The sequence below is a fragment of the Magallana gigas genome, chromosome 9, assembly GCF_963853765.1.
Source record: "Magallana gigas chromosome 9, xbMagGiga1.1, whole genome shotgun sequence".
NCBI classification, from domain to species: domain Eukaryota; kingdom Metazoa; phylum Mollusca; class Bivalvia; order Ostreida; family Ostreidae; genus Magallana; species Magallana gigas.
Window position 1 is genome coordinate 16,918,548 of NC_088861.1, and position 15,402 is coordinate 16,933,949.

General features: G+C 33.1%; 1 protein-coding gene and 1 long non-coding RNA gene across 4 annotated transcripts in view; both read left to right on the top strand.

Moving 5' to 3' along the window:
- LOC117691039 (uncharacterized) overlaps window positions 1–15,402 on the top strand; it is a 47,285-nt gene that overhangs the window by 8,675 nt on the left and 23,208 nt on the right. The window lies entirely within an intron of this gene.
- LOC105348628 (uncharacterized) lies at window positions 5,334–13,492 on the top strand. Of its 2 annotated transcripts, none has more exons than XM_034450210.2 (6): window positions 5,334–5,920; window positions 6,252–6,311; window positions 6,652–6,741; window positions 8,077–8,157; window positions 9,321–11,299; window positions 11,521–13,492. In XM_034450210.2, exons 1-6 carry the CDS (start codon window positions 5,530–5,532, stop codon window positions 12,181–12,183), a joined length of 3,264 nt encoding a protein of 1,087 aa, XP_034306101.2. In that variant the 5' UTR covers window positions 5,334–5,529; the 3' UTR covers window positions 12,184–13,492. The 2 variants fall into 2 exon arrangements, with proteins under 2 accessions (XP_034306101.2, XP_065927354.1); XM_066071282.1 differs by having other exon boundaries at window positions 5,840–5,920; window positions 6,666–6,741.

The following is a 15,402-nucleotide window of genomic DNA, read 5'->3' on the forward strand; positions in this document are numbered from 1 at the left end:
TTTGTTAAGTCGTACTAAGAATAATTCGATTTTTTTGTCTTTTTGTCTTAGTTACTGATGTATATTGGTTAATATGTATTTGATTATATTTGATGTATATTGTTTCTGCCTAAAGGAACTTCTACCTTTACTTTCGACATTAACGGAAGACCCACTTGCTGCTTTGCAACGAGCTTTGCTCTAGTTAAGGTCTTCCGTTTCCAACGGAAGACCTTATTGTTTGTGCTTTGTTTCTTTTTCTCTATTATTAGGGTCTTCCGTTTTCAACGGAAGACCCTCTTGTTATTCTATTGTTTTTTTTTTTAGGGTTTTCCGTTTTTCAACGGAAAACCCTTCTGTTATTCTACTGTTTCTTATTATTAGGGTTTTCCGTTTTCAACGGAAAACCCTTCTGTTATTCTACGGTTTCTTTTTCTTTATTATTAGGGTTTTCCGTTTTCAACGGAAAACCCTTCTGTTATTCTACGGTTTCTTTTTCTTTATTATTAAGGTCTTCCGTTTCCAACGGAAGACCTTATTGTTTTTGCTTTGTTTCTTTTTCCCTATTATTATTTTTCTTTTTTTTCTTACAAATTTTGTCCGCGCGAGTTCTCGGAAATGGCTCAGCCGATTTTCGTGAAACTTTTAGATCTGATAGATATTGATCTGAACCTTATTGGAAATTTTTTATATTGATGACGTCATTTCCGTTTCCGATATTTTAACGTAATAGCGATTTTTGGAGGCTTAGTTTGTCCATGGAACTACTCCTAAACTATAAAAGATATTGAATTCGAATTTTCAGGGATTGTAGACAAAAGATTGTAGATGTGTATGATGTCGATCAAATTTGTCTGTTTAAAAAGGCGTCGAAGCTCGCCTGGACCTGAAAATTGAGTTTAAAAAAACGTCGTAATTTTTCTAGGTTTTCTGTGTTTATCTCTTTTCTGAAAAATATTTTGTTAAAAGATGTAATGTAAAAAAGGTTTATATTTACAAGACCTTTTATTTGATATCAAGAACAAGGGGCTGGCCCCTCAAATTAGGGGACGAAAGTGCTCTAAAGTCTTTAATATGTAGCCCTTTACTGAGAAATATTTTTTGAAATGTTATAGAAGCAAATATGTTTATCTCACAGTTATGTATCCAAGCAGTGTAAATATTTTGTTATATGTTACGTAATTAGGGGGTTTTAAGGGCCAAAAGTCCAAAATTTTGATCATCCATATCTCAGAAAGGAAAAATATTTTGTATTGCAGTACAGAAGAAAAGTTGTTCAAAATGATGTTCTTAACAATATGCAACCGTCAAAATTTCGTTACACGGCCCCTAAAAGGAGATAAGGGACCGGCCCCTAAAACCTACTTTCTCATATATCTCTAGAACGGTAACGAATTTTTAAACACTTGTAGAACAAAATGTGTTCAGAATTAAATGACCTTTTATTTGATATCAAGAAAAAGGGGCTGGCCCCTCAAATTAGGGGACGAAAGAGCTCTACAGTCTTTAATATGTAGCCCTTTACTGAGAGATATTTTGTGTAATGTTATAGAAGCAAATATGTTTATCTCACAGTTATGTATCCAAGCAGTGTAAATATTTTGTTATATGTTACGTAATTAAGGGGTTTTAGGGGCCAAAAGTCCAAAATTTTGATCATCCATATCTCAGAAAGGAAATCTATTTTTTAATGCAGTACAGAAGAAAAGTTGTTCAAAATGATGTTCTTAACAATATGCAACCGTCAAAATTTTGTTAAACGGCCCCTAAAAGGAGATAAGGGACCGGCCCCTAAAACCTACTTTCTCATATATCTCTAGAACGGTAACGGATTTTTAAACACTTGTAGAACAAAATGTGTTCAGAATTAAATGACCTTTTATTTGATATCAAGAAAAAGGGGCTGGCCCCTCAAATTAGGGGACCAAAGGGCTCTAAAGTCTTTAATTTCCAGCCCTTTACTGAGAGATGCTTTGTGAAAGGTTATTGAAGCTAGATTAGGTATAATACGTTTATATATCCTAACAATATAATGATTTTCTCTTGCGTTACCCAATTAGGGTTTTTAGGAACCAGAAGTAAACAAGTTTGGTCTTTTCTATCTTAATTGAAAGAAATGCAAGTATTTAAAAAAGCAAGAGAACTTATAAAAAGCGATACTATAAAGCATTAGTACTTCACTCCTTTTTCCATAACATGTTTTGTTGTCGAAAATCAAAGTCGATGATGTCTTATTTCATTCTAAAAATCGAACGGAAGACCTCCTCGTTGCTCGCAACGAGATCGTGTCTAGTTATACTTTTTTTTCTTTTTCTGACTTTTTTGGAGCGTTATTTCTCAGAAACTATTCAACCGATTTACACCAAATTTTTACGAGTGATAAAGCATTAATCTCGCTACTAATTATCAAAATTTCAAATGATTACGTCACTTCCGGTTTCAGATATGGACGATTTTGTAAATTTTTATGGGTCATTTTGTCCACGCATCTCCTCTTAAACTAATCATGATAAAAGCTTGAAATTTGCAGGGATTGTAGATGAAGGTCTGTAGATTTCCCTCTATGCTTCAAATTGCGAAAAATGCGCAAGGCCTAGAAGCTCGCCTGAACCTGAAAATTAGCACCAAATTGTTTCACAAAATTTTCGCAAATTTTCCGTAATATCTTTTGACGTATAAATATTTTGTTAAAACATGTAATGCAAAAGCTGTTTCAATTTGCACGCGCTTTTATTTGATATCAAGAAAAAGGGGCTGGCCCCTCAAATTAGGGGCCAAGAGGGCTCTAAAGTCTATTTGCAATAACTTTTTAGTGAACAATAATTTGTTATCAATTATAGAAGCAAAAAAGTTCATTGTACAGCTGTTCATCTATACATTACCATAAGTAAGTCATATATTACGTAATTAGGGGTTTCAAGGGGCCAAACCTCAAAACTCTGATCATTAATATCTGAAAAAGGAGAAATATTTTGAAAAGCAATGTAGAACAAAAGTTGTTCAAAATAATGTTCTTAACAATATGATACCAAAAATTGTGTTGTTAGTGGCCCCGGTAAGGGGTTAAAGGGTCGGCCCCTAAAACGCATTTGTACAGATATCTCGAGAACGGTTTACAATTCATGAACACTTGTAGAACAAAATATGTTTATATTAGCGAGACCTTTTATTTGATGTCAAGAAAAAGGGGCTGACACCTCAAATTAGGGGCCAGAAGGGCTACTTAGTATTTTCATAATAACTCTTTTCTGCCCAATGATTTGATATTAATCATAAAGCAGCAAAGAAGCTTTAATTAAGCTTAATTTATAACCGAAATCCGTTTTAAAATCGGACGATGCAATCCAGAGATATCGGGGTTTAAAAATTGATTTTTCCGGAAATTTTGATTCCCCGTCCTTGATTTAAAAAATAGCGTAATATTTAAAGTAAAATTAACTCGTACCAAAAATAATTGTTAAGTCGTTCTTGAACACATTCGGATTTTTTTTGGTTAAGTCGTTCTTGAAATCGGAAAGGTGTTTTTCAAGTCGTACTTAAAATCATTCGTATTTTGTTAAGTCGTACCAGGAATAATTCGATGTTTTCATATTTTATATTTTAGTTACTCTTGTTATTGGTTTAAGAGCTCTGCTTCTTACAGGAACTTCCAGCTTTACTTCCGACATTAACGGAAGACCCACTCGTTGCTTTGCAACGAGCTTTGCTCTAGTTATACTTTTTTTTCTTTTTCTGACTTTTTTGGAGCGTTATTTCTCAGAAACTATTCAACCGATTTACACCAAATTTTTAGGGGTTATAAAGCATCAATGTCGCTACTGATTATTAAAAATTTCAAATGATTACGTCACTTCCGGTTTCAGATATGGACGATTTTGTAAATTTTTAAGGGTCATTTTGTCCACGCATCTCCTCTTTTAAGCTTGAAGCTGTAGCAGAAGACCTCCTCGTTGCTTGCAACGAGCTCGGCTCTAGTTAAACATATTTTTTTTCTTAAAAAAAACCCCAATGAATCCACAATTTTTACTTGTCATGAAAGAAGCACGGTGTAAAACTCGTCGGCTGATTCGATTGATAGGGGAAGCACTGAACTCTGACATGATTGTATCTAAATGTGCAATTTAACGATAGAAGTGTTCATTATATATGCAAACTACAAAAAACATTCTTATTTGAGTGAATTACAAGTAAAATGTCTTAAGCCTAACACACATTCTCTTCTCTCTCTCTCTCTCTCTCTCTCTCTCTCTCTCTCTCTCTCTCTCTCTCTCTTATGACAATCATTAAATAATCAAACAATAACTATCATTAACGATAGTTTCTTGGAACACAAACTTGTCTAAACTTAAATGGCTTAATAATGATGAAATAAAAAAACTTAAAAAGATCATGGAAGACATTTTTTTCTGGACGCACCGATGAACTGTAAAAATATGTATACGAGAGACAAATATTGATTTTGATATTTATACCGATAAAACATTTTTGTTACTTGTGAAAGATATGCACGTCAAGAGTAGATTAATATTCAAACACAACAATTTCGGACTAGTTTTTCATTTCTTTTTAGCTCACCGGAACCGAATGTTCAAGTGAGCTTTAATGATCATCTGTTGTCCTTTGTTCCTACGTCTGTCTGTAGAATTTCAACATTTTTCGCTTTTTCTCTAGTCCAAATTTATTCAAACGTTTTAGAAAACATCTTAAGAGCATGTCTACGAGAAAACCATGCAAATATGGAAAAAAGCTGTGGAAGCAAGTCTCAAGAATGAACAAAATTTTATCACAGCTTTAAAGGATACCCATCTAGAGTCAGATATATGATGTTTGTTTTTGCATCGGTTGTTTCTATTTTTAGTAACAGCCAGTATTGCATTCTGGTTAATATGTCACCAAAAATGAAAAAATATTCGGTAAAAATTAACAATTATCATTATCCATTTATAAATTGTATAAACAACATCTAAGGAAAAGAAACCTATATTTTGAAAGAGTGAGGTTTAAGAATGAATTGATGTAGTTTTGGTGTAATATTATTACACGTACATGGATGACCCAGGTGTACAAATGTTGGCATGATGCCAAGAAATGATAATCATTCCTTTTTGTCAACTTTTTAAGAAAGTATTTCTCAGAAAATGGCATTTCTTTTTCTGAAATTTTGTGTTAATAAAAAAATATAACATGTTTTGTTATCTATATATAAAATCGATCTTTGGACTCTCAAGGACTGAAAAGTTATAATCCGATGAAAACATCTCAAATTCAAATAAAATGAAAATTTTGTATTTTTTAAAAATTTTATTTCTTGAGCAATTTCATATCACTTAAGTAAAATAAATATATAAATAAGAGGAATAGAAACCATACTTATTATAATTTTAATTAAAACAAAAATATTACTCTGTTTTCCAAAGAAATCTTCCCCTCTAAATTTAATATAGAGATTATTGCTAGAATTGCCTCCCCTTGTTGCGCTCTCCTGTAGAGAAGGTAAAATATCGCATTGTTTACATAGACGACTTTCAAGCAGAAGATACCTACTATATTATGTGTGATTTTAAGAAATTTTTACCTACCTGTAATTGTAACTCTTTTGATACGACTTTTTACAGTATATTTGAGTGTGAAGGAGACCTTTTTAATCATTTGTGTAATCTTAATAGTTCTGGTATACCATCGCCCCAAGAATTTTTTGTAAGCTGTCCGGAGTTTTTAGTAATTTTATACAGAACAGGTTTTTTTGTAATTGACAAACATGTACTACGTTTAAAAATCTGTGACAATCACCGCAAGAAATTGGGTGTGCTATGGAGGAGATCGAAGAGAACGTGTTCATATCCAGGGCATAAAGGACATTCAAAAGCGGACCGAGGGGCGTCTCCTGCACTGTGTAAGGAAGTCTGGTTGCAGACGGGGCAGACATTGCCAGTTGGATCAGGTATTTGATTTGAAAACGACATTAATAGTATTTTTATTACTGGAATTATAGAAAGATTATGAGGTGAAAATAAATGAGAAAATAAATCAACAAGCAGACACAATTAATGTTGATAATTTTTATGATTCTCCCATTTCGTCATGAACGTGTTTTTCTTTGATAACCCATCAATAATGATAAGATAAGTCTTAATTAAGATTAAGAAAAAAAATCTTTTTTTATTGTCAACCATACAATTTTAAATAATGTATGTTGTGAAGTATTTTGAATTTACCTTTCTTACATGTTAAAATTTTTTGCTCACTGGAACTCATGATAATTTCTTTTACAGCCTTATGTAAAAAATGCCTATTGAAGCATAAAAAAGAAGTAAATCATGATGAAGAAATAGGTAAATTTTGATTTTCATATTCATTAAATGTTATGAGGTTGATATAAATCAATTAATGTTATTGTTGTCAATCCTTCATTCACATGTACTACTAATTTGGTATAATAAGATTTACTCATTGAGAGTGAATAAGCATCAAAATATTTCTGTAATATTAAAAGGCCCTATATCACAATAGCATGGCTTATAAAATGTGTACAATTAGTAATTCTTCCTGTGAGAAATCATAGATATATAATTACAAAAAATCATTTGTTATGTTTAAAATTGACAATTACATGTACTTCATCAAGGTCATTTACATGGTTTTTTCCTGCATGTGAACATTTATTATTGTTAGGTATCGTTCGACAGATTGCGGATGAATTGAAAGAACTTCAGTCCAATGAAGCACGCCTTAATGCTGCACAGCACACAGAGAAGATTGCAGGTTCATTATACAATGATTTTTTTGGTTATATTTTCCACTTCATTTTCAACTTGTATGTACAAAACATACCTTTTTTGAATTTGAGAGACTCTTTAATCCTTAATACAAAAACTTGCTACAGATATAATTATTTTATCAGTGTACAAAATCAATGGTTAATACATACCATATCTACACATAATCTAATAACCTGCTTTACTGCATAAGATATAATTGAATGATAACTATTTAATGACTAAAACAGTAATATGAAATCCACTATTCTGCTGACTTTATGTTTGTAAATTTAAAGTTTTTATAAATGAGAAAGTGATAATGATTAATTTAGATTTTGAAATGAGATTTTAAAGTTATCTAAGTTAATAGATATGTGTATCCCTATGATATACTTGACATATTACTTGCTTTTTACATAATGACATTTCTAGATAATTTTGAAAAAAGTATTGATGTTTTGGTTCATCATTTAAAAATTATATATAAGTTCACACTTCAAAAATAATCTGAGAGGTTATTTATTAACAAGCGGTCCTTTAAAATTGTTAAATTCATGACCAGTAGCTTAAGTTGGGTCAGGGATTTAGTGTGTAGTAGGGCCTAATTGAGAATGGTAATGGTATTCTTTCCTAAAATGTTAGCTTTATATGTCATACTGTGGTAGAGCTCTGGCTAGTGGGTTAACCCTTTAGCTCGATCAGTAGAATGCTGCAGGACTGGCGTGCCAGAGGACCCAGGTTCAAACCCAGCAGAGGCAAAAAGTGTCTCTGTTACATTTGCTGCCAAACATGCATGGGGCCTGGGAATTCTCTGGCGGGTGAAAGAGATTGTCTCTAGTACTTAGCCCCATAGGTGCTGGCACTCCAGGAGAGTCGGGGACGCCTCTTTCCTTGGAGGGGGACAATGTGGTACGTAGAGTCAGGTATATGACATTCCTACTAACTCTGGCTAGTGGGTTAACCCTTTAGCTCGATCGGTAGAGTGCTGGACTGGCATGCCAGAGGACCAAGGCTCAAACCCCAGCAGAGGCAAAAAGTGTCTCTGTTACAATACATTTACTGATTCCTAGCTTTAACCCACCACCGTCGTTAGAACTATAATTCTCTTTTTAGCTGCTACTCACTTGTAATAAGAAAAAAGGTAAATGGTTGTTTTTAAGTCACTTGATATTTTCTATTAATCTTGGGACGGGCTAGAATTAAACGCAGGATAAGATATATCTGTCTGTCTCCTTGTCACAGCTTTGAAGCTAGTCCAGTCATAATACTTAATTCAGAAGTTTTCTCAAATGCTTTTTTTTTTATTTCCAAAGGAATTTATTTTTCCTTTATTTTTCAGATAAAGAAGATTCCTTTTGCTTAGAGTTGGACATAAATATGGAATGTAATGAAATGGAAGATAGTTTCCATACACAGACAGGTAGTTATATATTCCTCATCATTTACTATCACATGTCAATATAAGATCACATTTTATGGAAGAATTTGATATGAATCAACACATACTAAACATTGAAACACATTGATATTTCATAACATTTGCAGGCACACATTATATTACAGTCACTCAAACATTCTACTTTCCCACTTGAATGGTGAGTGAATGGTAAGCCCACTCTTAGCAAACAATGAGCGCATATTGAACAAAATTTGGTGGGTGACTTTGAACAGTGAGCGAATGCAAAGCAAAATGAACGCAAGGTAATTGATATGTAAACGGTGAGCGCGAACAGTGCAGAGAGCCTAAGTGAATGAACAGTGATTGCACTGTGTGCGCATGCCTAACGCATGGAAATATGGGAAAGTAGAACGTTTCAGAAACTGTATAACCAATAGTAATATGTACTGTATACGGAATACATGTACATGCAGTTGAGTTTTGCAGTAGCACATTACATGTAGCTACTTAATGATACATAAAGTTTAGATTTCTATGTCAGAGTATGATATATAGATATTTTGATTCAGATCATATCATAACATTTGATACATATGTTGTGTCAGTAAGTTAAATATAATATTTGTTACTTAGCTGTAAAATGAACAACTACCAATAACCCATTTATATGCTGCATGTTTCGTATTGAAATGTTCATTTGTACATGTACATGTATAAGCTCAGGGGGTTAATTTATTTGTGCACATTCCTCGTATAAAACAAAAGTTCAAGAGATCTTATTTATTTATTCATAACCTTTCACTGGTTTCTGTCTGTGGTCTAGCTGTTTAAAAAAATTGATTTCTTCTCAAGAGCCACTGAACAATTTAGTTTTACCAATCTTAAAGTACGTCTCTAGCTATGTTTAAGTTTGCCCATTAGTTCTATGTCATATTCAATGTAAATGAAAATAAGGATAGGAGTCACCAAAATTATATTTTAACAACTACTTCACCAGAAGTGGTAGTACAACTTTGATCTATTTTAATCTTATATGGATGAAATATAAAAAAAAATATTAGTTAAAAAAATATCTGATTGTTCTGCATGATGATTACCTGTTCCATATTACACTATTCATCAGAATCAATGTGTATATTTAATGCAAACATTAGGGTTATTTCAACTGTCATTTTTAAATACAGGTAGCAACTCTCAAGCAACATCATGTTCCAACTGGTCACAAGAGTGCAAATCCAGTCGAGAAATATTCAATGAAGCAATGGAATCTCTTTCAAATGGTCAGTACAAGCCTCTGAAAACCCAGCCATCCCAACCTTTGGCAGAATTGAGTAGTTCTTCTCGAAACTATTATATTCGACAGACAACATCAGCTTTACAGTTTATATGTGAATCAATAGCACCTGGACAGGCACTTGATCTACTTGAAGAGGTCATTTTGAGTACCCAATCCCCACAACATGATAAAAAAGCCAGACCAAAGACGGATGCATTAACAGAGACTGTCATAGAGGCTTATACAAAGGCAGATGATTACAATACAAGAACTCAAATACTCTCCCTAATAGCTAACAAGTACACAAAGTCAGAACTGTTATCACTTATTGATGGTCTCTCTGTCCATAAAATTGACTCGGCAAGAAAGCATGCATCTACTCATGGACCCGGCCAGTACATTGCACCACCAAAAGTGACTAGAGTGAGACTGACTAAAGGACAAATTCAGCACTTCATAGAATTCATCTCAACACCATGCTACCTCCAAACAGTTGGATTTGGTTCCAAAGTTTTAAAACTGTCATCTGGTGTCCAAGTCAAAGTGCCGAAAGTGATCCGAACAATGTTAGCATCTCGGTTGATAAATGCATACAGTTTGTACTGCCAAGAAAATTCATTAAAAATGCCATCACGTGCCACCCTGTTTAAAGTCATCAAAGCCTGTGCAGCTTCACAACTCAAGTCATTACACGGACTAGACAATTATGCCAGTGAAGGGCTTGCTGCTATTGAAGTTTTCGAGAAGACCATAGACAAATTTGTTGAACATGGATTGCAACTTGAAAAGGCCGTTGAATTAAAAGGAAAAATCAATAGTCTGCGAATCTTTTTGAAACATGACTTTCAAACCCACTTAAGCAATAGCAGTACTTGTATTCACCATTGCATGCAGTATGCACTGAGCGACAAAACAATTTGCGACCATGAACATACCAACTTTTGCACTTCTTGTGAGAATTTAGATGAAACCAAGGAGTCAATTGATCAATGTTTCAAAAGTTTGTCATTTTCTGACGAACAGATCAGAGAAGAACTTCAATATGACATTGAATCATCTAATGAGAAAATCATCAACTGGCGCAACCACTGCATTAGATCAGTGAATCAAGATCTCTGCAAAAAGGATTCGTTGAAACAATTGAAGGAGAATCAAGTATTCATTATTGCTGACTGGGCCATGAAGTATCTTCCTCAGTCCTTCAGAGAAACACAGAGCGAGTGGTTCGGTAAGCAAGGATTGAGTTGGCATGTTTCATGTGCATTGTTTCCAGAAAAGGAGGAGAGTGATGGTGAGAAAACATTTGAAATAAGGTCATATGTACATCTTGTTGAGAATGGCACACAGGGATGGTTTACCGTTTCACAGATCTTGCATCATACACTTTGCATGCTTAAAGAGCAAAAACCAAATCTGAGTGAAGTCTTTATTAAGTCAGACAATGCTGGTTGCTACCATTCTCTTCCTTTGATGGCATACCTGTGGAAGAACAGAAGTGTAACTGACATTACTGTGAAAGAATTTAACTTCAGCGAAGTACAGTCAGGCAAGGACATATGTGATGCAAGGACAGGAAGTTGCAGGTTACATATCCTTAATTACATTAATGAAGGACATGATGTGACAGATGTGTTCCAGATGAAGAATGCCCTAGAGAGTCATGGTGGTGTTGTAAACACATATGTATCAATCATTGATGTGTCCATGGAAAAGCAGCCGAAGCTATCAGGCCAGCTGAAGGGATGCTCCATCACCCAGTTCAACAACTTTATTTTTGAGGAAGATGGTTTGAGAATCTTTAAGGCTTATGGATTTGGGGAAGAGAGAATATCAACTGAAAGTTTGAATGCTATTTCCAAACACATGTCAGAGATTTGTGGATATCAGGTAACTCAAGATCTACTTTAAAAATTGGTGCTTGTGCACTGGTTCACGTTCACAGTGGTTCATATTAAAGAAATAAAACCAGTTTTCTTGTTAATGTACCTGATAATCATATAAATAAGAATAATCATCAGATGACATGTAATTATCTTTTAAAATAAGAAAATTGTATGTACACGTAAATTTTTAATTCATATATTTAAGACAATTTTTTTTATTTTCAGATTAAGGCATTTCCAACAACGCCCGAGACAAGAGGCTTGTTGAAGAAAACGTCTTCTCACCTTCTCTCTTGTACAGACCCCGATTGTGTCAAACAGTTTAAGAAGCAGGATCGGCTCTTAGATCACCTGGTGAAAGGGGATCACCTATATGATTCAGACAAAACAGATAGCACTGAAGATACCACTAAACGTTTATGGGCAGAGAAGTGTGTATCTGTCAGAGGCAACCAGCATGTAACTTTACCTGAGACAGAACTGATTGATCCCTCATTTTCATTTACTGAACCTGCAGGGTATGCCTTGAAAAAGCGGAAAAAGGGGACCCGATTCTCATTTAAAGTAAAAGATTACATCTTAAATATCTTTGAAGCAGGGGAAACAACTGGAAAAAAAGCAAATCCATATTCAGTATCCAAAAATATGAGATATGAAGTGGACGAAAATGGTCATCGCTTATTTAAACCATCTGAATGGCTCAGTCAGCAACAAGTTAGAGGTTTGTTTGCAAACTTTGCAACTAAGAAACAGCCAGCCCAAGGAGCCAAAAGGTTAAAGTTGGAAGAGGCAGAAACAGACTACGATGAAGACCTTCAGAATACAGTAAGTGCATTGCTTGCAGCTGAACGCATGGATGTGATGGCCACAATTTGTGATACATTTTGATTCATTTTCATGTATGTATTATGACAGAATTTAATTGATATCTTACAACTGTAACACATTTAAAAATTTATCTTGTATTTCAAAGTTAACAAAGTGCAGTTTTGCATTTGAGTGAATGTTAATGAAGATACAGAGAAATTGTTGTGTTCTCTGGTTCTGCCTCTTCCACCTTTAATTGAATTATTTGACAGGTTGCACAGTATCAACTGTAATAGTTCTATATCTTTGAATTAATGATGTTAGTTGTCTAACAGAGCTACATTTGTAAATTGGATAAAAGTTATTGTATAGCACTACATGTATGAATTGATTGTAACATTTGTCTAAAAGCATTGTAAGTTTTCTAAAAGTGCTACATGTATTGATTGTTGATTTAAGTTTTCTAAAAGCCCAACATGTATTGATTGTTGATGTAAGTAGTCTTAAAGTGCTACATGTATTGATGGATGATGTAAGTAGTCTTAAGGTGCCACATGTATTGATGGATGATGTAAGTAGACTAAAAGTGCCACATGTATGAATTAATGATGTAAGTAGTTCTAAAATGCTACAATTATTGATTCATGATGATGTAAGTTGTCTAAAAGCACTAATTGAATTGATGGATGATGTAAGTTTTCTAAAAGCGCTACATGAATTGATTGATGTTTTTGATTTATTGGTGGTTTTCTATAGAGCTACATTTATGAACTTATAGTGTTTGTTTTCCATATCCCTACATATATAAGATTAATGGATCTTGTTAGATTTCTGAAAGCTCTACATGTATGAATTGATGGTGTAAATTTTTTTATAGCGCTTCATAAATGATCGAATTGATGATATTAGTTGTCTAAAAGTGCTACATGTATGAGTTAATTAATGGTGTTAGTTACAAATAAAACTACATTTATGAATTAATGGTGTTAATTTCTAATAACATTACATATATGAATTGATGATGTATGTTGGCTAATAGATATTTGAAGAGCTGTTAGATATTTGAAAAGCTAGACATGTATGAAACAATGATATTAGTTTTACATATATTTAATATTGCTACATATATGAATTGATAATGTTAGTTGTTTAATAGGATACATGTATGATTTGATGTTGTTAGTTATCTTATATCACTACATATTTTAATTGATGATAATAATTGTCTACGTTGAAACTGATAACACTTTTACACATTTTTTAATCTGTTATTGGTGTTTGATTTGGCAAAAAAATTTAGAAGTTATTGATTACTGAATAATTTAATTAACAAATTAGAATTCTTGTATTTTATATTAAAAAGTTCATTGGTACCTTTAAAAAAATTTATGACATTTGTAGAATTAATTAATTAATCGTAGTCATGTGAAGACTATGCATATCCCATATACAGTCATTACAAGAGTTAACTCCCCTTTAGTATTATGATTTCGTTTTTGCTGTCACTTCATATGGAATTTACTGATAATGTATAAACTATATAAGGTAAAACCATTACACTACTCCTATACAATAATGATGGTATGATAACATTTTTACCTCTAGAACATTTAAGATAGTATTTTTACTTAGTCTAGTTACCGTGTCTGCATATGAATATCATTGTGACTACTTTTTGCGAATAATTAGCTATATGAATCAAATAAAAAAAAACCATGCATTTTAATATTACATTGTATATGTATGAAATGTGAAGTTTCAATGTTACAGTTCAGTAAAATATTCTTTAATTTACTGATGTCAGCTTTTTTCCTCCATACATAGTGTAACAATGTATATATAATGCTAAACTACCGGTCCTGGGGAGTTTTTGAAAGTCGAAAATTGTTTAACTTAAAGACAACATATTCCCAAAAGTATTGAGAGTCCAAAGACAGATTTTGGATATAATGTAAATATTAATGTCCTCTAATAACTGAAAACAGATTTGTTGAATTTGAAGTGCCATTTTCTGAATTTCAGGCCTTTAAAAAATGTTTATTTTCCCAATTTTACAAAAAGTTGGAAACATGCCAAATGTGTGACCTATCTGCACTTAAATGGGCGTATATCTGGGAATCATCACAAAATAAGTTGAACAAGTGTATCTTGTTTCTACTAACTCTAAATGACTTTTTGAGTTTATAGTTAATCTGAACTCAGGATTTCCAACAAGAAATCTGTGAATTTGGCATAATTTTATTCTTTAATGAGACAAAAATGCTATTTTTAGTAACAGAGCTGCAGAACCATGTTATAGTGACCACACCAAAAAAAAAATTCTGGCAATGTAATTCATATAGGTGCACATAGATACACACAAAATATGAAGTTGATCAGAGAACCTTGCCCCCACCACCTTTTGCATGGTTTTCTCGTAGACATGCTCTTAAACTAATCATGATAAAAGCTTAAATTTTGCAGGGATTGTAGATGAATGTCTGTAGATTTCCCTCCATGCTTCCAATTGCAAAAAATGCGCAAGGCCTAGAAGCTCGCCTGAACCTGAAAATTAGCACCAAATTTTTTCACCAAATTTTCGCACATTTTCCGTAATATCTTTTGACATATAAATATTTTGTTAAAACATGTAAAGCAAAAGCTGTTTCAATTTGCACGGGCTTTTATTTAATATCAAGAAAAAGGGGCTGACCCCTCAAATTAGGGGCCAAGAGGGCTCTAAAGTCTTTTTGCAATAATTTTTTAGTGAACAATATTTTGTTATCAATTATAGAAGCAAAAATGTTCATTGTACAGCTGGTTATCTATACAGTACCATACTTAAGTCATATATTACGTAATTAGGGGTTTCAAGGGGCCAGAAGTTCAAAACTTTGATCATTAATATCTGAAAAAGGAGAAATATTTTGAAAAGCAATGTAGAACAAAAGTTGTTCAAAAAAATGTTTTGTACAATATATTACCTTAAATGTTTTTGTTTATGACCCCATTTAGGAGTTAAAGGGTCGGCCCCTAAAACACATTTGTACAGATATCTCAAGAACGGTAAACATTTTGTGAACACTTGTTAAACAAAATATGTTTATATTTACAAGACCTTTCATTTGATGTCAAGAAAAAAGGGGCTGGCCCCTCAAATTAGGGGTCAAGGGGGCTCTAATGTCTTCTTACAATAACTCTTTACTGAACAATATTTTGTTATTAATTATAGAAGCAAAAATGTTCATTGTACAGCTGTTCATCTATGCATTACCATACCTAAGTCATATATTACGTAATTAGGGGTTTTAAGGGGCCAGA